This window comes from Bos taurus, chromosome 7 (assembly GCF_002263795.3).
Source record: "Bos taurus isolate L1 Dominette 01449 registration number 42190680 breed Hereford chromosome 7, ARS-UCD2.0, whole genome shotgun sequence".
Classification (NCBI taxonomy): Eukaryota; Metazoa; Chordata; class Mammalia; order Artiodactyla; family Bovidae; genus Bos; species Bos taurus.
In genome coordinates this window covers 59,033,561-59,058,031 of record NC_037334.1, presented here as the reverse complement: position 1 = coordinate 59,058,031, position 24,471 = coordinate 59,033,561, and the positions used below count along the sequence as shown (strand labels likewise).

The window sequence follows — 24,471 nt, the reverse complement described above, 5'->3', positions numbered from 1 at the left end:
TACCCATAAGACATGCAGAAAGATGAGAAAGAATTGAGAATTATTTCCCCAAACCACAAATCGTTCCAAAATATACACAAGGCATATTTTGGAATGAAAGATCAATTCTTTGAGGTAGGTACTGTTATTATTTCCATCCCCAGGTGAACTACTTGTCCAAGGACATAGAGCTGGTAAGAGTCTCTGGTGAGCCCACTCTACCTTGGAGTACACACACACCTTAGGAAAGAGAGTCCTCCTTACCTCTAACCTGGCCCTCTGTCAGCTACTTTAGGCTTTGTGAATGGGTGGCAGAAAAAGACAGAAAACAGAGAAAGAATTTTAAAAGCTGAAGAAAAAGAAGCAAGAATGGAATTTTTTTAGATATTCATACCTCTTATACACCTAGAATTACAGAGGACAAGAACTTTTGAGTTCACCTTACAGATGAGAAAACCAGAACTTGACCATGGGCTTTCTCTCCATAGTCAGGGGAAGTTAGGGCAAGAACCAGGTAACCACTAGTAATCTCTTCCTGACAGTCTTTACCTTGCACGTTTACCTAGGAAGGCCTAGGGCATTCCTCTCCTACACCTTTCTTACACTGGTGGTGTGCCCCAAACCTGGAGGACAGGCTATACTACGGAGTCAATCAATAACCAAGGAGATCTGTGACGCAGAGCAGGAGGTGGAGACTGGAAGCCCACGCACACTATATGACCCTTCCAGTCCCAGGGTTCCAGAGCGAAGTGTAAGTTCGGTGCAGTTTTCGACTGAGCTCTAGAACCAGCATTTCAGCCATGAAGGTGGCAAGCATCTTTCTCCTCACTGCCTTGGTTCTGATGAGTTTATCTGGTAGGTGTCTTTGCTTATTTTTCTGATTTGAGTAAAACCTTATTGCCTTATTGAGCACATTACTTTCAAGACTTAGAGTCTACTCTTGGACAGATGTTTTGGTTCTAGGGAGATGAAATAAGATCAGTAGATGAGAATTATATATCGAAAGAGGGATTTTAACATAACACAGGAAAACAATTTTACTAGTGCTCAGACATGAAATTTTTTTTTTCAGGTAATGAAGCTGACTCTTCAAGAGATATGGTAGAAAAATGAAGGGATTATTTCAACATCAAGTACCCTTCTAACTCTGTACATGTTTAAGGCCAATTTACAAATTTTATGTTCTCATGGAATTGTAGAAATAGGTTACAATGGTTTCCAGTTATTCAGTGTACAGGGCAGAGTTTAAGAATTTGACTTTTGACCTACAGAATAATTTTAGAAAAAATATTCTTTTTGAATAGATGGTATGTGCATATCTTCAAACTGTCTTGATAGTGCTGAGAGACGATCTGAACCCCCAGAATCGGCATCAGCTTCCTTTTTGTCTTTGGAAATGGATAACGTGTTAAATTTTTTATCAGATCTAGCAAAGAAACCAAATCAACACTTTATGAAAAAAGGAACAATGCTGTTTGTTGTATTTGCTAAATATTTATGGGAGTGGTGGTCCCTTTTCCATTTCTCATGCATATCAATTAATACAGATAGATGCCTGTGTGGCGATCACCTGCTCATTAAATCTTAGACTCAACTAGATTCTAAAATCCAGGGGGATTCTCACCACATCAGGTTCTGTCTATTCCAGGGACCTTCTTTTCCAGGCCCGTGAGTGTCTTATGCCTTTTCAAAACATTTAGCTCAGGAAAACTACCTCCTTACCTAGTTGACTTCAGAGATTGTTAATAACAAAATCAAATCTGACCAACATTTCTTCCTTTAGAAGAAGTGACTAATACTATCAAATTAGTCCATTTTCCCTACAATGAGCTCACCCAGAGTTACCATATCCTACATAAACGTGATGTCATCAAGACCTGCTATTTTCTGGAAAATGCAGCATGACAATTTTAAGTATCTACCTGTAAATTCAAAAAATGTGAAATTAAACTAATAGCACAATGCAATGGACGAAAAGAGGTCTTTGGGAACCAAAGTTTGAGTTGTCAGAAGATTCCACTTTTTTTAGTATCACTTACAAAAAAGACTTATGTATAAATATAAAAGTTAGTTTTGCATCATAAGACCTGGTAATTGCTAGTGTTAACTGTTTTACTGGTTATAGAAACTCTCCATATCTTTATCTATAAACTTAAGATAGATACTTACATTTCCTACATCAATAAACAAGTTGCTAACTAGAATGTCAGTGAGTATTCAGAAGGTATTTGCTCTGTGCCTGAGACATCTGAAGCAGTAAGTACATCGTTTTTATTTTCAAGGAAACAAGTCAACTTGTCTTAAATATACAAAACTTTTGTCCTAATCAAATTTTTGCTTAATTTTTTTGAGGTTTCAGAAGGCAGGCTGTGATGAACAGCAGTGAGATGTCCTTGAGGAAAAAAGATGGAAATAAGAAGGGCTAGGTGGTGAAAGAGGCCAGCAGAGAAGACATAGACTTAAGTGGAAGCAGAAATTTCTGAATGAGAATACATCTGTCCTCTCCCATTCAAGACTCAACTTCACATGTCTGATTTATGTTTTCCAGGTAACAGTGGAGCTAACATCCTGGGAAGAGAGGTAGAGACAATTTTGTAATTTTTTTTACCTCCGGGGCTAAAAGTGTTTGTTCCAACCAAAGCGTAGTCTAACTCACCTTTCAATTTAGCCTCAAGTTAATACAAGGAGTTTGAACGCTGGCAAGGCTTAACCTACTAAACGTGGGTAGTGATTGTAGTTCCCCACAGGTGCTTATGTTGAGGGACAAATTCTCAGATACACAGGCAATTTCTGTGTAGTTGTATTATGTTTGCTGTAAAGGGGTTTTTATATATATCTTGTAGGACACGAATTTTAAGTGGAGACCAGCGGAAGAAGTGTCCTCTTTTCATTACATTTATATGTAGTGAGAAGGCCAATGACAAACCAAAAGTGCATGAGTAAATAAATTACTACATCTGTGATGTATTATAAAGAAGTTCTGATTCCATTAGCAACTTACCCTAGAGTTTCCGTGGTGGCTTAGTGATAAAGAATCCTCCTACCAGTGCAAGAGACCTGGGTTCGATCCACGGTCGGGGAGGATCCCACAAGCCGCGGAGCAAAAAACATGTTTGCCAAAACCATTGGCAAATGGGTTTCATGCTCTAGAGCCCAGGAACCGCAACTACTGAGCCCTCAAGCTGCCACTCTTGAAGCCCATGGGTCCCTAGACTCATGCTCCGCTACAGGAGAAGCCACTGCAATGAGAAGCCCACACCCGGTAACTAGAGAGTAGCCTGTGCTCACTGCAACTAGACAAAGTCTGTGCAGCAACAAAGACCCAGAGCAGCCAAAAATAAATAAATATTAGAGTCAAGTGGTGAAGAGCTAAAGTTCAGGACCTGGACTGACAGGGTTTAAATCCAGGAACCAGTAATTATTAGGTGTGTGACCTGGGATGATTTACTCCCTTTGTACTTCATTATCCTTACTAGAAGGAAAGTATGATAAAAAAAGTTCATAGGCTAGTTGTGAAGTTTAAATATAATAATACATAAAAAGCATTTTGGACAGTGTCTGCCCTGTGAAAGTCATTTCATAATTACTAGTTCTTACTGATGGTAGAGAAAACAGGCTGTGCAAAAACTCCAAAGGTGGAAGGCACTGCACGTCTTTAAGTGACGTGGATAAGACCAGGGGAACAGGACTACCGTGTGCAAGGAAGAACATGCTTCAAGGTGTGGCTGACCTGAGAGAAGCTGGCACTTGTAGTGACTGTAAACTTGAACATTCTCTCACTCACCCTATTCAAACCTCACAACACCACGATGAGACAGGTAGGAAAAAGGACAACATCATTCTTGTTTGGCAAATGAAGTGACTGTGGTTCAGAGACACCAAGAGATTTCCCAATGTCACACAGCCTGTAAGTAGCAGAGGCATTACTTAAAACCAGGTTTTCTGAACACAAATTTTGGATTCTTCCCTTTAGAACACTTAGTATCAGCCTTCCAATCCATTTTTAAGGTGATCAACTCAGGGAGATTTTAGAGACTGTGCTATAAATTCAAAGAATGAAAAATGATGGGAAATGATTCTGTTTCATTCCATTTATAGGCCAAGTGCACAAATGAAGTGAACGGATGTCCCAGGATCTATAACCCTGTCTGTGGGACAGATGGAGTTACTTATTCTAATGAATGCTTGTTATGTATGGAAAATAAGTGAGTACAAGCTTGAATTTCTTTTAAAATATATATTTTAAGCTAGATGTCTTCAGATTTTTATATATCTAAGACTCAGTGAATATGCCAATAACATGAATTTCACCATGTGAAAAACAAAATACCTAGTTTTCCCTCAAATATTCTTGATCTTTTTCTCATTATATATCTGTAAAGATTATATAGAAGTGTGTGTGCATTATGATAGAAGAGTATACATTGTGTCAAGCATTGTGCAAGGTATTTAATATTCATAATGACTCTATGAGGTAAATAATACTAAGCTTATTATGTCCAGGAGAAAATTGAGATTTAGTTAGTTTAAATAATGCTTAGCAATGAGTGACAGATCTGGTACGAAATCCTTGCTCTTTCCATGATAAAGTCAGGTACCAGCCTAAGTACATGTGAGATACAGAAGAAAATCCTCCAGGTTTTGTCTCCCAGTTTGCTTACACTCAATGCTAACACAGTGGGGTCAGTGGTCGTGTAAGCAAAGTGCTCTGAGAGCACAAAATCAAAAAGAATTAATTATGCCTGCTAGGATTTTGAGAAGTTTGGAGGCTTTCTCTAGGACATTCTAAAGAAAGAGAGAGAAGTATTCCAATATGAAGAAAAAACTGAACAAAAACCAGAAAGTAAGTAATAATATGGTGCAGTATAAAAGGTGTTTAAGAAATTACCAAGCAATAGAGGAGGTGAATGGCACCCCACTCCAGTACTCTTGCTGGAGGAGCCTGGTAGGCTGCAGTCCATGGGGTCGCTGGGAGTTAGACACGACTGAACGACTTCACTTTCAGTTTTCACTTTCATGCATTGGAGAAGGAAATGGCAACCCACTCCAGTGTTCTTGCCTGGAGAATCCCAGGGACCTGGGAGCCTGGTGGGCTGCCGGCTATGGGGTCGCACAGAGTCGGACACGATTGAAGCGACTTAGCAGCAGCAGCAGCAGCAGAGGAGGTGAAGTGTTTGAATGCTTCTTTCAATTATTTTTTTAAAAAGTCAGTTCTATGATAAAAAACTCCAAGGTTTTTTAGCAAACGAGATAGTATGGATTTTTTAAAGCTCACAATGTACCCCAAATTCCCTTATACTTAAAAAAAAAAAAAAAACATTCTTTGCAATAGTAATCATCGTGTTTACTAAAGTCCTAAAATATGCAAAGGTGAATTATATTGATTAGGTGACCAAAAACATATTTTGGTAACACTTTTTTTTAATGGATGTGAGAACCAGCCTCAGTGGAGTTTCTGAACTGACTGTAGGTGGCTAGTGATGGGAATCAGACTCACGAGCTCAGAGAAATAAATTTGCCACAGATATTCTGTCTTTGCTACTGAACACTTTCTGCCAAGCATTGTGCTAGTCTCCTCCACTTGTGAATATAACTAAGAGAAAATAGCACAAATAAGGTAATTTCTTGTAACTTGTGACAAATGCCGTTACATGGGTGTTAGCAATGTGCTATAGGAATGAAGGAGAGAGACAGATTGCTTCTTACTGAAAGGGTCAAGAAAGGATTCATGAAAAGGAAGTCATTTAAACAGTGGTCTGTTTTCATAGTATCACAAAAGCCTTCCAGGTTAAATAAAGATGTAGAATGGTCAAACAAAAGAGATTCCGCAAGGAACCTAGAAAATTCTGTTATTTTGGAACTGATGTGGTGTTAAGACTTTGATTTAGGCTCAAATGACTGCATGCACTTCCATCATTCCACTGCTCTAATTCACTGTATCATGAACCCTCTCTTTGATCTGCTTTAAATCATTTCAGAAAATTCTTGGTATTTAACAAGGATTGTGGAAATAGGTTCCCAGGGAGAAATATTTAATATCCTAAAGTTGTAGGCTGAAAACATTAGATTCTCTGCTTTTAAAAAAATCCCACGCTAAAAACTTATAAAAGAAAGTTGAAACCACCTGTTAATTTTCTCAAGGCCTATGCTATTGATGTTAAAGTCAAACATCATATTTCTGTCCAAGGGGAGGGGAAAGCAGTACAACAGCCTTGAGACTTGGGCGACTTCCAAGTGCCAAGATCAAACGGCCTAATATTTAGAGTGAAACACTGGAAAAATATGAGCATAGGGCTGGGACGCCCTGTTTCTTTAGATTTTAAAAATCTATCAGTCCTACCTGCTTTTTCTATTCTTCTAAAAATATGTAAATAAGGGGGCAATATTTGAATGCCCAAAAAAGTACTTTCTATTCCTATATTTCTCTAAGAAAGCAAGAGAGAGAAATGTGGCTTTTTGAAAAGTACCACTTTTTAAAAAATATTTTTAGCTGGAGGGTAGTTGTTTCACAATGTTTATACAAGAGTGTGAATCAGCCGTAAGTATACATGTCTCCTCCCTCTTGAACTGCCCTCACCTCGTCCCACCCCTCCAGGCTGTCACAGAGGACTGCGTTGAACTCCCTGTGTTGTTCAGCAACTTTCTATTAGATATCTATTTTACATGTGGTAATATATATGCTTCAATGCTACTCATGTATCATTTTGCTTTTCTTTCTACTGCCCATCAAAACCACCAAACAAGTGTTAATATATTGTATGGTTAACTAGATCCAGGTTCTGACCCTAGTTGTTGAGTTTTGCGATGAGTAGAAGAACAAGGGCTTGCATCTCCTTGATCACTATGCTCCTGGCAGATATATTCAGTAAGAACTTTTTTTTCTAATTACTCTATATCTTCTCAGGCAACCTACACTGGCAAATTCTTTTCTATAAACTAGCATTCTCCTGCAAGAACTTTTTGCAATGACGGAAATGCTGTCCAATATGGAGGCCTCTAGTCATGGCACCAGCACTTAAAACATGGCTACCATAACCAAAAAGCTGGACTTTTAACATTATTAAACTGATTTAAATTTAAGCAGCTATATGAGATCATGTCAGCTGTCATGGACAGCATAGCTATGGAAAATAAGTCCAACCATCGGCTCTGTCTAGATGCTAAATAAAGCAACTATCCTACGAGATAAGGATATGATTTCCTTTTGCAAAATCTCACAGATGGGAATCCCCAGAGTCCTAAGGCAAAGATCCGAAAGTAGCCTGGGCACCTGCTAAGCTGGAAATCTGGTGGCTAGGACAATGACGTCAGCAGGAAAAGCAACAATGGATTAAAGATTAATTCCAAGGCTTTTAATGATGCCCTGCTAGATCTGTCAACTCTATAAGGATGAACATTTTTCCCTTCTGTTGTATTCTCAATATAGGTAGTAGTTCTCAATCAGTATTTGATGACTTAATAAGTGAATGAATATATGAATAAGAGAAACAGAAATGGAAGGAAATCTCAAACCTCTCATTTTAAATAAAGCTGAATTTTTTCCTTGTTTTCCCCCCATAGTCACATTTTCTCAGCAAAGTTTAAACTAATTTTTTTTTTCCCCAATCTCTTCTACAGGGAACGTCAGACTCCTGTCCTCATTCAAAAATCTGGGCCTTGCTGAGAACCAAAGTTCTGAAATCCCATAAGTACACTACAATGCATGGCTGGCCTGATTGCTGAATAAAATGCATCTAAATACGTCCTGTTGCTCCTATATGCTTTTTCCTCAAAGGCATGTTTGATTATACCAAGAACAGAGGCTGGAGGCAAACTCAAAATAAACCGAGTTTTACAAAATACAGCAATCCTATAATTTTGGACAGGGTTTCTTTCAGGATGCTTTTCCCTTCCCCATCCTCCTCACATTCTGAGGACCCTGTCTCAGGAAATGTGACTGCAGACATTAAATGACAGGATGCAGTTGATCACAAATATCATAATCCCATGAGGATTAGACTAGCATTTTAAGAAACAACTGGAAAGCTCTCAGTCCAGAAACATGTTGCCTCACACCATTCACTGACTGAAATAATTTCTTTAGGGTTCCTTGGAATTTAACTGAGCATCTGTTGTGCTTGGCACTGGTCTAGGCACAGAGGCATACGATTCTGAAATGCTGCCTGTCCAGTGGAATAGAGTTTAGTCTTAAGATTTTCCATATATCTCACAGTAGATTTGAGGTGAGGCACGACTTTCTCAAAGAGGCTCTAAATCATTGAGGAAACCAAAAGAGTTACATTTTCTCAGCTGTGTGGTGGAGGAGCCTTTGCATTCAGGCTTAATTCTCCCCCAGCAGAGGCGATTGCCACTAGTTACTGAGGTGAGTGGCAGTGATGTAGAGCTCCCCATTTTCCCTGGCAGCCCGAGGACTATATCTCTGGCTTGACTTGGAGATTTGCTTTTTTGGGTCTCACGGGTTTGCGCTGAGATGAACAAAGAGGAACTAAGACCTGATTCTGATTTAACTTTTGCCACCAAAGCACTCCCAAGAGATGATCTGCTGTGGAAAATAGGGACTTCAGACCTACAAGACTACAGATGAAATGGTCATGAGGCCTCTGTGTAGTTCACTGTGCTTTACCTACAAGCCACAATAACCCTGTGTAGTTAACCTTATCTCGTGAGTAAACTTAGCAAAGTTAGATAACCTGACTAATATCACCACCAAATAAGGTGGCAAAATTGGGCTTGTAATTCAGGACAGACGCCAAATCTAATGCATTTTAGTCGAAACCACAATCACCCCAGGTAGACTATCCCTTCCTGATTTCTACAGGAACTTTAGGTAACATGCTCACATTAAATGGCATATGTAGAAATAAGAAGTGCCTCAAAAGGAAAAAGATATCTATAATCACAAAAATAGAGAAGGAAAAGCAGTTTGAATTCCTAAGCTCAGACAAAGAAGTAGCCCAGAATGGAGAAGTAGATAGAGGGTAAGATGACCCTGAGATGCATCAGGTTCCCTGATAAATAATGGAGAATTCATCACCCATTGAACCAAGAGTAGCCAATAAAATCTGTCCCACACTTGCAAAACACAGTTGCATGACACTTAAGGTTTAGGTTAATTTCTTGTGATATTCAGAATATACATGGCTTGAGGTTTAAATCTGACCACTAGGGGATGCTGTGGTCTACTAAGTGACTCAGGCAAACACACCTCACAGCTCACCAGGTTAAATTATGGATGCAAGATGGCTTCCAGCATCTTGTCTGTGATGCTAGAGGACATTTGAAGGGCAATGCTAAGCGTAAGGAACTTTGCTCTAGTAAACAGATTTAAACATTGAATGCTAGAAATTGTCACGGTCTGGAGAGAAGAGATTTGAAGATTACAGGCAGAGGCAATAAATAAACCTAGATAGTCTACATTTAATGGTTCTGCTCACTTTCTGACTTGTTAAAAAATAAATTTAGGCAACCCACCTTTCTGCCTGGCCATATTTTTGAGACCTCCAACCTAACTGTTGCTAGGCCAAATTCTTGGGACACAAGACACAGGAGGAAACAGCTGCCCCTGGAAAGAAAGGAAGGGCAACTAATGGCACCTGAAAGCAAATTTATGAGTCACATGATTCAAGGATCTGAAACAGAGGGATCCTGGAGGGCCCTCCTGGGTAGGAATCCTTTCCCTGTCCCATATTTCTCATTTGCAGAAAAAGGGCTTCAGCCTCCTAGGCCTTTCCTGAGTTCCAAATAGCACATTCAATCAGGAAAGTAAGAGAATGCAGAAACAAAGGAAGAATGATCAAGAAACTATAATTCAGTGATTTAAGCCGAGTCCTGGTTCCTCCTCAAGGGGTGTTGTTGCTGTTCAATTGCTAAGTCGTGTCTGTGACCCTATGGACTGCAGCACGCCAGGCTTCCCTGTCCTTCACTATCTCCTGGAGCTTGCTCAAACTCATATCCATTGATTTGTTGATGCTATCCAACCATCTCATCACCCACTTCTCCTCTTGCCCTCAATCTTTCCCAGCATCAGGCTCTTTTCCAAGGGATACACTTAATGATATCTTTGAGTTCTTCTGAAGGAACTAAGGCCCACACCGGGGTGGAGGATGGTAACTTCAGGCTGAGCACAAAGTTCCTGGAACCACTCTGTTATCTCACCCACCAAACAATCAGAAGAGAATCACACACACTATAGCCCCCACCCCAAATTTTACCTATAAAAATTTCTCCCTAAATGGCATCAGAGAGTTGGGGTTTTTGAGCGTAAGCCACCTCATGCCTGTTGCTTGGTCCTCCAGTAAGTTTCTGCTCCACACTCTGATGTTTTGGTTGTTTGGCCTCACTGTGCAATGGGCACATGACCTTATCTTCAGTAACAGACTGATTTCTTACAAATGATTTTTTCCTGCCAATCTGGATTTGGAAAGGAAAGGACAAAATGAAACCTACCTTCCTATCTGGAGCAGGCACCACAGATAGAAACAGTGATGAGCCAGCTGACTTTGGTGTCAACTACAAATTGGCGCTTGCCATCTACCTATCTACTGCTGCAAGGATTAAGTTATATGCTGCTACGGGTGCTGACCTTCAACATCCCCTGAAAGGAATTCAGGGTGAAGATCAGAAATGAAGCACTCAGTTGCAAGGGTGGGGGATGGCAGGACAGGTCTTTCAGATAGATGATTTCAGGAGCCCAGTTCTTGTATCTCCCCATACCTAGAAAAGCACTAAAATCCTTCATGGTAATGACTGTTCCCTGTAATTAGCAAAGGCTTCACGAGACTAGTAGAAACTTTCTGGAAAAATATGTGCTTGATTGCATGTATTCCCCCTTCACCAAAAATCATGTATATACTGACCATTCCCCCCACCTTGGAACAGTTTCTCAGAGCCATCTGAGGTGCTGTTTCCTGGGCTGCAGTTTTCACTCTGCCCCAAATAAAACTGAATTAGCAATTCTCACATCATGCCTTTTTTTTTTAAGTCCACGTAACTATTCTTACAGGTTTCCCATGCTGCTAGTGGTAAAAACAAACAAACAAACAAAAACCCATCTGCCAATGCAGGAGACGGACAGGGGTTTGAGATCTGATTCAGGAAGATCCCCTGGGGGAGGACATGGCAACTCACTCCAGTATTCTTGCCTGGAGAATCCCATAGACAGAAGAGCCTGGTGGGCTATAGTCCATAGGATTGCAAAGAGTTGGACATGACTGAAGCAACTTAGCACCACACAAGTATTCTCATCTGTGGCCAGCTCCTGCTGGATTTCCCTGGATCCTCTCTGCAGGTTCTGGAGAGAGTAGTGTGTCCCAGTGGCCATCAGGAACTTTAAAGAAGGAAAAAGAATTTTGCTTCTATCCTTTATGGTGAGCGTTGGCTGAGAAAACCCCATTTTCTTCAGGACACATCTTCTCAAAGGCATGTCATACATGGATAAGCTTATCTAGCTTAAAAGTTCTCCACTGTGGCCGTTGTAATTCATAATTATCTTTGGGAAGCTTAACTTGCTTGTTCAGCCTTCAAACAAAATTTTACTTGCTGGAGGCCTTACTCTGGACCCAATCCAGCGTAAATTGGACCCGGTCTGATCTTTCACCGGGTCTGGTTTAGGGGTTAGACCAGGTCTGTCACTGGAAACAGTTCTATATCTGTGTCCCATGCCACCCAACTCAGGCCAGTTTGGGGATCCAGGCCATGGGAAAACAAAAATCCTCAAAACGAAAAAAATGCTCAAAACAGTGAACACTCCTAACACACAATCTATGGATGGAGGATTAGAGGGAACTTACCCACCACCTCCAGAGGCAGTGAGGAAGCAGCGACTCAAGGGACTCCTCAGGTACCTTCGCTGCTGTTGCTCGATGCCGCTGAGGGCAGTCAAAGGTCTCCTTGTTTCTCTGTTCAGTCACCAGACCTGTGTTAAGATAAACCGAGGCATATTAAAAATTCTGTTTGAGCAAAAATGGATTCAAATTGTGCAGCATCCAAATTAGCAGTTAAGAAGGAGCCCCAGGGGTCAGTGCAAAGTGGCATTTGCATTCAGAAAGGAGGCGGGACAAGAAGTTACTAGACAAAAAGCAGATTGAGTATTGTAGGGTTACTTTTTTTTAGGGGATGGTGGGGGTCTATCAGGCAGATTACTTAACTGATGCTGATTAGGCAATTTCTGATCACTAGTTTAAGATTCTATTTCTGGGAATGGAAACTAAAGTTAATTCAGTTGGTGACATGGGTCTTAGCCTAAGAAACTCCATTTGGGGCAAGTTGCCTTATTTTTAACAGACCCATCAGAAAGCATGTGGATTGCTATTTGATTTGCTGTTTCATGTCTGGTTGGCTCAGCAGCTCACGGGGGGAGACTCAAGAAGGAGGAGATATATGTATACATTTGGCTGATTCACAGTTGTCCTATAGCAGAAACTGACACAACATGGTAAAGCAATTATATGCTAATTAAAAAAAGAAATTTACAACTGAAATGTGTTTAGAGGAGAGAGGCTACCATGATAGGGAAGATTTTGCAACTTTGTGCTATGACAGATGGTTGAAAGAATAGGAAACTTTGGTCTGAGGAAAGGCAAACCTTTAGAAATCTGGTGGCTGTTTTCAAACAATTTAAGGGAGAGAGTGTTAACATCATGAAAGCAGAAACTCTCTTCTCAGTGCTGTATTACAGGTTGCAAGACAGTATCTATCATCTAGAAGGTGCCTGATTAATATTCTTTTTCTTACAAACAAATGAATGAAGAAGAGAAATTAACATGCTCCTTTTGGCCCCAAAGGGTAGAATTGAGACTAATTGAGTAGGGATTAAAGGGAGGTTGATTTGGATTCAGTAGAAAATCAAATAGTATAATGGTTAAAATCAAGGACTCTGGGTTAGAGTCCTGGGCTGGAATCTAGTTTTACCACTGTTTAACCATGTGTCCTGGAAAAAGGCAGAGAATTATGTCTCAATTCCTTAATCTCTTATATAGGGTTAAAAATAACAATAACAAGTACCTCTTAGGGCAGTCAGCACAATGCCTACCTTATAGTTAGGTGTTCAAGAAGGATTAACTATTGTTGTTGTTGTTGTTATTCATCTCATAACCCTTTGAGCTCACTAAAGAGGTCTCCTGGTACATGATAGGAGGAGAAACAATTCACTACATCATTAAATTGTTATCTTACAGAAGAGATTCTTTAACTGGATACAAGGTCAGACTAAAATCTCTCTGCTTTTAACTGTAGAAAAATTCCAGAACTATAAACCACACCCCCAAAACAAGAACTCTAGAGTAGTGGCTGGGAATAAGTGTTGCGGAAGGAGAAGGTTTTTTTGGCCCTCGTAAAAGATAAGGTAATAAACCCAACTTCCACTGTTATAACGTTCCCCTTCTCTGGAGAAATAAGGAATGCAGGATGGTTTCCCTTAGTATTTGAAATTTAAAGTTATCAGACAAAAACAGTATACAAAAAAAATTTTTGTCCATTGGAGAAGTAAACTTGTTTGAAATTAAACTTTTTTTGAGTATTTTTTTTATAGTCAATGATTTCTTATAGTTTATGGAGCCTCCTGAAGAATAGGAACATGAAAAACATTGAACATTTTATTTCCATTTCTCTTGCCCAGTTTAGCCCCTAAAAACCTTTGCTTATTCCAACTAAGTTAAAATAAAACGTATTTGCATAATAAAGGAGGCAATTACATAAAAATGTCCTAAGTTCTACACTGCCAACAATTTCCTTTGTTTTCATTATGTAAGCAGTACCTAACTTTTAGCTAAAAATGTGAAAAATGGAGGTAATAAAATGATGTTCATGAAAAAGGAGTAATACAGATTTTTGCTTTTCAACAAATAGACACTCACTGGAAAGCCAACAAACATCAAAAATAAAAATGGCTATTTGGAGATCAGGTCAAAAAACACTGTTTGGAGGAGCTCCATTTGTGGCCATGCATTTTTTAAAAAGATGATAATATTATATGTTGCAGGGACAGGGACCCCTTCCAGGGCCCGGAACTGGGCTCTTGTCTAACACTCGGAAATGAATTGTCCAAGGAGACACATATGCTGACAAAGCAAGAGACTTTATTGGAAAAGGGCACCTGGGTGGAGAGCAGTAGGGTAAGGGAACCCAGGAGAACAGCTCTGCCACGTGGCTTGCAGTCTTGGGTTTTATGGTGATGGGATTCATTTCCGGGTTGTCTTTAGCCAATCATTCTGACTCAGTGGGCTGGAGAGAATAGCTGCTGCGCTGGATTCCCCTGTGGGACATCCCTGGTGGCTCAGATGGTAAGGAGTCTGCCTGTAACGCGGGAAACCCTGGTTCAATCCCTGGGTTGGGAAGATCCTCTGGAGAAGGAAATGGCAACCCATTCCAATATTCTCGCCTGGAAAATCCAATGGATGGAGGAGCCTGGCAGGCTACAGTCCATGGGGGTTGCAGAGTCGGACATGACTGAGTGACTTCACTTCTTCTTTTGACTCAGAGTCCTTCCTGGTGGTACACGCCTTATTCAACCAAGATGGATGCCAGAGAGGATTCTGGGAGGTGGCTGGACATGTGGTGTCTCCTTTTGACGTTTCCTGAACTCTTCCGGTTGATGGTGGCTGATTAGTTCCGTGTTCCTTACTCGGACCTCCTGTCGTAAAACAACGCATGCAAATGGTTACTATGGTGCCTGGCCAGGATGGGCAGTTTCACTCAGTGTGTTTCCCCTAACATTATAGATGACTGTTCTACTTATTGCATGTGTAGTCATGAATAAGGCATGTAAAATAAATTTAATACTATTTGGGGGGCTTTTTATTGTTCCCTGTTGAAGGAAGAAAAAGACTAACAGAAAGTGGCAGATTAGGAATCTAGTTGTGTTGTCAAACAGTTGTGTTAGAAACAGAAAAATAAACACAAAGAAAACAAGTGGGAAAATAAGAAAAATGCATACCTGTGGAAATTAGAGGAGCAAAAAGCAGAGGAAACATGTGTAGTATAAAAACAACAATAATAATAATAAAGATAAGCACCTAAATAGAAAGAGAATGAGAAGCAGAGAGAAAGACAGTGAAAATTTAGGAAGTTTCATACTGAATGTAATTCTTTAAAGCTATATTCAGAGTAAGTTAATATATTTTGAACTGCTTATGCTAAATATCAGGGCTTTTTAAAAACTTATTTACTGAGATATATGTGTTTTTCTTTAAACTTACAGCTATATGTTTGAAATAAATTTTTTTTGGTTTCTGAAGAACTTTAAAATACTCAAAAAATGGCTGAATAGAAATCAACTTTCAAATCTTAACAATGTAAATTAGCCCTTAATGTCTTGTAAAGTTAATGAAAATTAATAAAGATAAGAGAAGCTAACTTGTACTGAGTAATAATCCTATGTCCCAAACCCTATGTTAAATGCTTCCCTTGCATTGTCCCATTGAATTCTCACAAGAACCACCCCAACCCCCCAACCCACCCCCAGAGCCTCATTTTAGGAATGAGAAAACTGAGATTCTCATTCACTCAGGGTTATAACTAGTAAAACTGCAGAGTTCCTTGGCTTATCTGTCATGTTACACTCTATCCATCTCTCACTTATAACTGCTACTGCCTTGATCTATATCAGCATTTATAGCCTCCCCTTCTTTAAAAGTAATTACTCCAGGTTCCCTGAACCTACCATGCTCTCTGGCCTCTGCATTACATCTCTGAATTATCATTATTGCTCAACTCCCCACCACCACCACCACCATTCTATTTCTCTTCTCTCACACACACATATTATTCCCACACCCTCCATCTGTCTCATTTTTTTTCTTGGCTTATCAGATGAAGGTATGACCTCTGAGAATTCTTTCTTCATACAACTCTTCTTAAGTGTCCCCTCTTTTTGTTCCTTTTATGTGCTTGCCAATTTCTCAAACATTTTTTCAAGATCTCTGCCACTGCAGAAGCTCTGGTCTCTCCAAAGTCTTCTAACCTTTCCTCTTTTCTTGATTTTCTAGGCATCTAAAGCACTCTCAGGTATTTGAGTCAGGTCAGTAAATCCATTTCATAGCCAAACACACATCTCCTTCCCCAGTGCATGCTCACCAAGAAAATCAGTGGTATCTAGTAGAGGTAAAACGTGAGGACCAACAAAATTTTCCATAGAATTTGGACAATGGAATCCATCCCTAAAACACTCTCTCAGGTCTAACCCCTCTTCTCCATTTCCTCAAATACCACCCTCTCGAAGCCCAGCATTACTGCTGATATGACTGAATATAACTCACTAGGGGCTCTACCTGCCCAAGGTTATTCAGCTGTCTTCCTTCCAATATATCCTCCTACTCTGTACACTTCATGCAAACATATGTGCTTAGTTGTTTCAGTCGTGTCCTACTCTTTACAATCTCATGGACTGTAGCCCACCAGGCTCCTCTGTCCATGGGATTTTCCTGGCAAGAATACCGGAGTGGGTTGCCATTTCCTCCTCCAGGGAATCTTCCCAACCGAGGGACTGACTGAACTTGTGTCTCCTGCATCTCCTTCATTGGCAGGCAGATTCTTTACCACTGTGCCCCCCGGGAACCCTCGCTTCTAGACCACAAAATAATTAAAGTAGTCCTTTAATGAAAAAGCTGTAATGGCTACACATTGTCTACTAAAGAAGGTCCCAATTTAGCCTGATGGTTATAAGCCCTTAATGTCTTTCTGCATTCCTTTTTTATCTGTCACTTTTACCTATTTAATAAACATCACTTAAGATATTGGTTCTCAAATTTTAGACTCAGTGAGAATCCCCTGGAGAGTTTCTTTAAATTTCAGTGGCCTAACCTCACCTTGCAGATATTTCAAATCAGTGGATTTGGGGGTGGATCCCCCAAATTCCTCATTTACCTCAGTTTTTAAGCCTCCCATGAATTTTTTCCTGCTCTCCCAAACTCTTATCTTCCAATTTCCCATAAAAATATGTTGGTTCCTTTCTTATTATAACCACAGTCAATCTTGAATTATAAGAAAGTGTGCTCATCTTTATGTGTTTGTTGGAGTTTCCTAGGGGGAGTAATTGAGGCCTAAGTATTTCTGTATTCTGTATTACATAAACACAGCACTTTCTCTAATAAATGAAAGTTAATTTATATCAAGAATGTTGTGGTGGCCAAAATTTTTAAAGAGTTGGGGTTCCTGCTTTCATATTATATGAAAATTGAGATTTAAAAATTGATGTGTGGAGAAAGACAACTTTTCTTTATCCAATTATGTTCAGTAACTGGAGTCTACAAATTAAACTGATCTATAATGGCACCCCACTCCAGCACTTTTGCCTGGAAAATCCCATGGATGGAGGAGCCTGGTGGGCCACAGTCCATGGGGTCGCTAAGAGTTGGACACGACTGAGCGACTTCACTTCCACTTTTCACTTGCCTGCATTGGAGAAGGAAATGGCAACCCACTCCAGTGTTCTTGCCTGGAGAATCCCAGGGACGGGGAGCCTGGTGGGCTGCCGTCTACGGGGTCGCACAGAGTCGGACATGACTGATGCGACTTAGCAGCAGCAGCAGCATAACAGATTGACAGGAGAAAAATGACTGATTCATATCCATATAAAAGCTAACAAAAAAGTCACTAGCTTATTAAATGGTTAAACTTAGAGGTGTATATGCTTAACTCAGTAGGGGAAAAGGAGGAAGAAGAAAAGGGATCTATGGGAAGAACAAAGAGATACAAATGGGTTTTTAGGAGAGCTGCTGCTGCTGCTAAGTCACTTCAGTCATGTCCGACTCTCTGCGACCCCATAGACGGCAGCCCACCAGGCTCCCTCGTGCCTGGGATTCTCCAGGCAAGAATACTGGAGCGCAAAAGATGAAAAAGTGCGTGATGTTTGTCTATGCTGGTGGGAATGGTCCTTCTGTCTTCTTCAGTGACTTACTTTCATTTACTATAGGTTTACTCTTCTTTCTGTTCCCTGTAGAGCTGCCCCAGAGAGGGAATGACAGCAGTCTTATCTCCCAGAAGTTGCCTGGATCTCTGGATGAGCTGTTGCTTCTGTTCAGTAGATAAAATCCTGCACATTTAGGATGGGAGAAAGGGCCACTATCCATGGAAAAAAGAAAGCCAGACCTTCGGAAGGTTAAGACTAAAGGACTGGGTGTTTTATGCCTGCTGCCCTCCTCTCTCTGCTTCCAGTGTAGGAGGCAGTGAGAACAAGGCTTCTCAGGGGTGAGAGGAAAGGAAATTGAAGCACAGGGAGATGGACCTAAGCATCAAGGAGGGTTATCTTCAAGGAAAAGATGATCACTGCTCTCGAGAGTGTCGTCCCCATGCTTGACTTGCCACTTGTTTCACACCAACATTCTCCCAAACCCCTGCCCAGTGTAAATGATGCTCTCATATCTTGTTCCTGCCTTTACCTATCTTGACCACATTTAGTTCTAGTTCTATTGGAAGACAGTGAAGTGTATCATGCTTACAAATTGTGTCTATGGGAACAAAAATGGGCATTTTGCACACCTAACTAGGAAGAAGGAGCTGTACTAATTGATAATTTTGGAAAGCGAGACAGAGTTTTCCTCTCAGACATTCAAAAACTCAAAGCCAGAAGTTACTTACCTGATAAAAAGTACTTTCAAGCAAACATCATTGAGAGAGACTGGAATCAATGATGTTAAGTTCTGAAAGAGAAAAGAGGGATAATTTGGTTTGTTCTAAGGAATCTGGGTGAAATACTCTATTTGAATGTTACTGGAGCAGACAGAGCAAAGTCCCCTAACACCCTGCATCTGCTTCCTCAAGACAGCATTGGCTGGAAGTCAGTTTCAAGTGGTAGGCAAGGAACTAAAACTTACCACTGTGAGAAAACTCACCACTGTAACAGGATCCTTTTAGCAGTGAGAGATCTGCGCTTTGGTCCCAGGAGAGGAAATTGTGAACTTCCCTAGAAGGGATAGAAGGAGAAAGCAGGAGCAGGTAGCTCTGCCCTCTGCACTCTGATCTGTGTGTCCTTGACAGTCCTGTACTGTCAACACATCTGCACTGAAGTGATGTTCCTCTTAGAACCCAGGATACTGAGGCGGGAAGACCTTGGCTAGGTATGATTCCCAGTGTGGCCCTGACACTTGCCGATGAAGTTGCTGTGTAGTTATCCACCCATCCTTTCAGAACAAAGGGAATTTCAGGGGTCACTTTCAGAGGTTATTCCTTAAAAAGGAAAACAGTGGGTTGTGCATCAGATGGAGACATCTGCCTCTGTATGCCTTGATTTCTGATTGCTACCATTAAATAGTCATCAAATTCCCCACCTAAAATTCCCTTTTAAAAACACAGAGTAGAGATGGTGTATATGTCAGTATCCCCTCTACGATGCATCCATGCCACAGAAGCCACTGAAGTGTGCTCTACCACAACCATTTGAAATTAGTTGTGAGTGAGCAAGGTTTGCAAGGGTAAGTTGTTCCCCCTGAACTGGGAGAGCACATTAAATGTAAAAGAAGGGGAAAAACAGCTATAAGGGACATTGAGGACAAGATTGGCCCAATTGTATAAAGTAAGGAACAGAGTGAAACCAAATCAGGCATTAGAATAGGATTTCCCAGGGCTCAAATTATGCCTATATCATATTAATATTCAAATGATTTTTAGGGCTCCTTTCCCTTCATCCCTGGATTTCCCTGGTGGCTCAGAGGGTAAAGCATCTGCCTGCAATGCAGGAGACCCAGGTTCAATCCCTGGGTTGGGAAGATCTCCTGGAAAAGAAATGGCAACCCACTCCAGTATTCTTGCCTGGAGAATCCCATGGACAGACTGTCCACGGGGTCGCAAAGAGTCGGACACGAATGAGCAATTTCACTTCATTTCCCTTCATCCCAGCTAAGGTTTTCGGTTCTCTCTGCTAAGTCTCAGGTAGACCAAGGCCATCACCTGACCCAGCTTCTAAATCTTAATCTTCACCTGTTCATCCTATTGTTCTCGCCTGGTTGTATCTGCTGCCCAGGGCAGGCTCAGTGTAAGTCATGTCCATCAGTCTCCAGAGATCAACTTAATTTAAATGAGTATATCCTTGTTGTTGCAAACAAGGGGGGGTTTTGTTGATGTTTCTGGAAAACTGGGAAGGAGTCATTCTCCTACGAAAGAAGTACTGCCTTTATTTACTCAAAGCCACTGGAAAAAAAGATTGATGGGCCAAGGTTTGCATTATACCATATGTGTAACACAAAGAGTCTGTATTCAGTGTTGCTATGTCTTGATGTGTTCAGTTCCATTCAGTTCAGTCGCTCAGTCATGTCCGACTCTTTGCGACCCCATGAATTGCAGCACACCAGGCCACCCTGTCCATCACCAACTCCCGGAGTTCACTCAAACTCACGTCCATCGAGTCGGTGATGCCATCCAGCCATCTCATCCTCTGTCGTCCCTTCTCCTCCTGCCCCCAATCCTTCCCAGCATCAGAGTCTTTTCCAATAAGTCAATTCTTCATATCAGGTGGCCAAAGTATTGGAGTTTCAGCTTTAGCATCAATCCTTCCAAAGAACACCCATGGCTGATCTCCTTTAGAATGGACTGGTTGGATCTCCTTGCAGTCCAAGGGACTCTCAAGAGTCTTCTCCAATACCACAGTTCAAAAGCATCAATTCTTTGGTGCTCAGCTTTCTTCATAGTCCAACTCTCACATCCATAAATGACCACTGGAAAAACCATAGCCTTGACTAGACGGACCTTTGTTGGCAAAGTAATGTCTCTGCTTTTCAATATGCTATCTAGGTTGGTCATAACTTTTCTTCCAAGGAGTAAGCGTCTTTTAATTTCATGGCTGCAATCACCATCTGCATTGATTTTGGAGCCCCCAAAAATAAAGTCTGACACTGTTTCCACTGCTTCCCCATCTATTTCCCATGAAATGATGGGACCGGATGCCATGATTTTCGTTTTCTGAATGTTGAGTTTTAAGCCAACTTTTTCACTCTGCACTTTCACCTTCATCAAAAGGCTTTTTAGTTCCTCTTCACTTTCTGCCATAAGGGAGGTGTCATCTGCATATCTGAGGTTATTGATATTTCTCCCAGAAATCTTGATTCCAGCTTGTGTTTCCTCCAGTCCAGCATTTCTCATGATGTATTCTGCATATAAGCTAAATAAACAGGGTGACAATATACAGCCTTGACGTACTCCTTTTCCTATTTGGAACCAGTCTGTTGTTCCATGTCCAGTTCTAACTGTTGCTTCCTGACCTGCATACAAATTTCTCAAGAGGCAGGTCAGGTGGTCTGGTATTCCCATCTCTTTCAGAATTTTCCATAGTTCATTGTGATCCACACAGTCAAAGGCTTTGGCATAGTCAATAAAGCAGAAATAGATGTTTTTCTGGAACTCTCTTGCTTTTTTGATGATCCAGCAGATGTTGGCAATTTGGTCTCTGGTTCCTCTGCCTTTTCTAAAACCAGCTTGAACATCTGGAAGTTCACGGTTCATGTATTGCTGAAGCCTGGCTTGGAGAATTTTGAGCATTACTTTACTAGCGTGTGAGATGAGTGCAATTGTGCGGTAGTTTGAGCGTTCTTTGGCATTGCCTTTCTTTGGGATTGGAATGAAAACTGAACTTTTCCAGTCCTGTGGCCACTGCTGAGTTTTCCAAATTTGCTGGCATATTGAGTGCAGCACTTTCACAGCATCGACTCTCAGGATTTGAAATACCTCAACTGGAATTCTATCACCTCCACTAGCTTTGTTGGTAGTGATGCTTTCTAAGGCCCACTTGACTTCATATTCCAGGATGTCTGGCTCTAGGTCAGTGATCACACCATCGTGATTATCTGGGTCATGAAGATCTTTTTTGTACAGTTCTTCTGTGTATTCTTGCCATCTCTTCTTAATATCTTCTGCTTCTGTTAGGTCCATACCATTTCTGTCCTTTATCGAGCCCATCTTTGCATGAAATGTTCCCTTGGTATCTCTAATTTTCTTGAAGAGATCTCTAATCTTTCCCATTCTGTTGTTTTCCTCTATTTCTTTGCATTGATTGCTGAGGAAGGCTTTCTTATCTCTCCTTGCTATTCTTTGGAACTCTGCATTCAGATGCTTATATCTTTCCTTTTCTCCTTTGCTTTTCGCTTCTCTTCTTTTCACAGCTATTTGTAAGGCCTCCCCAGACAGCCATTTTGCTTTTTTGCATTTCTTTTCCATGGGGTTGGTCTTGACCCCTGTCTCCTGTATAATGTCACGAACCTCAGTCCCATAGCTCATCAGGCACTCTATGTATCAGATCTAGTCCCATAAATCTATTTCTCACTTCCACTGTATAATCTTAAGGGATTTGATTTGGGTCATACCTGAATGGTCAGGTGGTTTTCCCTACTTTCTTCAATTTAAGTCTGAATTTGGCAATAAGGAGTTCACGATCTGAGCCACAGTCAGCTCCTGGTCTTGTTTTTGCTGACTGTATAGAGCTTCTCCATCTTTGGCTGCAAAGAATATAATCAATCTGATTTCAGTGTTGACCATCTGGTGATGTCCATGTGTAGAGTCTTCTCTTGTGTTGTTGGAAGATGGTGTTTGCTATGACCAGTGCATTTTCTTGGCAAAACTCTATTAGTCTTTGCCCTGCTTCATTCCATATTCCAAGGCCAAATTTGCCTGTTACTCCAGGTGTTTCTTGACTTCCTACTTTTGCATTCCAGTCCCCTATAATGAAAAGGACATCTTTTTGGAGTGTTAGTTCTTAAAGGTCTTGTAGGTCTTCATAGAACTGTTCAACTTCAGCTTCTTCAGCGTTACTGGTTGGGGCATAGACTTGGATTACTGTGATATTGAATGGTTTGCCTTGGAAATGAACAGAGATCATTCTGTCATTTTTGAGATTGCATCCAAGTAGTGCATTTCAGACTCTTTTGTTGACCATGATGGCCACTCCATTTCTTATGAGGGATTCCTGCCCACAGTAGTAAATATAATGGTCATCTGAGTTAAATTTACCTATTCCAGTCCATTTTAGTTCGCTGATTCCTAGAATGTTGATGTTCACTCTTGCCATCTCTTGTTTGACCACTTCCAATTTGCCTTGATTCATGGACCTGACATTCCAGGTTCGTATGCAGTATTGCTCTTTACAGCATCAGACCTTGCTTCTATCACCAGTCACATCCACAACTGGGTATTGTTTTTGCTTTGGCTCCATCCCTTCATTCTTTCTGGAGTTATTTCTCCACTGATCTCCAGTAGCATGTTGGGCACCTACTGACCTGGGGAGTTCCTCTTTCAGTATCCTATCATTTTGCCTTTTCATACTGTTCATGGGGTTCTCAAGGCAAGAATACTGAAGTGGTTTGCCATTCCCTTCTCCAGTGGACCACATTCTGTCAGACCTCTCCACCATGACCCGCCCATCTTGGCTGGCCCCACCAGCATGGCTTAATTTCATTGAGTTAGACAAGGTTGTGGTCCTAGTGTGATTAGATTGACTAGTTTTCTGTGAGTATGGTTTCAGTGTGTCTGCCCTCTGATGCCCTCTTACAACACCTACCGTGTTACTTGGGTTTCTCTTACCTTGAACGTGGGCTATCTCTTCACGACTGCTCCAGCAAAGCGCAGCCGCTGCTCCTTACCTTGGACGAGGGGTATCTCTTCACTGCCACCCCTTCTGACCTGGAACATGGAATAGCTCCTGTGGGCCCTCCTGCGCCCGCACAGCCACCGCTCCTTGGAGGTGGGGTTGCTCCTCCTGGCCGCCGCCCCTGACCTCGGACATGGGGTAGTTCTTCTCACTGTTCCTGTGCCGTCGCAGCCTGGCACTCTCGGCCACTGTCCCTGACCTCAGACGTGGGGTAGCTCCTCTTGGCTGCCTCCTCTCGGGCATGGGGTCCTCCGGGCTTCTGCCCCTGACCTCAGACATGGGGTAGCCGCCCACGTTAAATGTGCTGGTCGCAGCCGCCCACGCTTAGGGAACTCAATCAATTAGAGGAAAGAAACACTGAAAGAAAAGGGACAGTTCATTGATAGTTTGGAACCTCTTTAATCCAGAACATTGAGAGGCAAAGAAAAGAGAGCAAGGCAGCTCTTTGAAAGGTGGGTTTTGATTTACTTAAGAGGACTGGAGGCAGAGCCCAAGAACACTGTTGTAAACCTCTTGCTGGGACAGTCATTAACTCTGGACTTAAGTATAAAGGACACTTCGAGCAGTTCAGCTCTGAAGACTAAGGAGAAAAAGATAGTCAATAATTGCAACTGATTATAGGGACTCAGCTTGAATTTTAGGTGTATATTGTTTGGTTTGTTTTATATCTCAGTTACCTGACACACTATTACCGCCCCCCCCCCCACACACACACACAAATTAATGAAGAAATAACTGTAAGATTTGTTCCTTGAAGGAACACTAGAGAAGTATCCAGAGAGGGACACAGAGTGAGTGTCTCATTAGACTCAAGTCCCACCATCAGCCTTGATTTCTCAGATAGGCTCTGGGCCCCAAAGACAATGCCTGGGCCATGTGGGAGCTCCAGAGAGGCTTCACAAAGTATCTCCTTTCACTGTCTTTCA

At 41.3% G+C, this 24,471-nt stretch overlaps 1 protein-coding gene and 1 non-coding gene across 2 annotated transcripts; both read left to right on the top strand.

The window, feature by feature from the left end:
* Positions 1 to 721: 721 nt before the first annotated feature.
* On the top strand, positions 722 to 7,720 carry SPINK1 (serine peptidase inhibitor Kazal type 1). Its single transcript, NM_001025348.1, is given in 4 exon segments — positions 722 to 834; positions 2,528 to 2,559; positions 4,078 to 4,184; positions 7,597 to 7,720. Coding segments are annotated over 4 exon segments (240 nt in total). The 5' UTR covers positions 722 to 779; the 3' UTR covers positions 7,643 to 7,720.
* An 11,887-nt stretch (positions 7,721 to 19,607) lies between these two features.
* On the top strand, positions 19,608 to 19,679 carry TRNAC-GCA (transfer RNA cysteine (anticodon GCA)). Its single transcript has one exon. It is a non-coding gene; the product is annotated as a tRNA-Cys (tRNA).
* Positions 19,680 to 24,471: the final 4,792 nt, after the last annotated feature.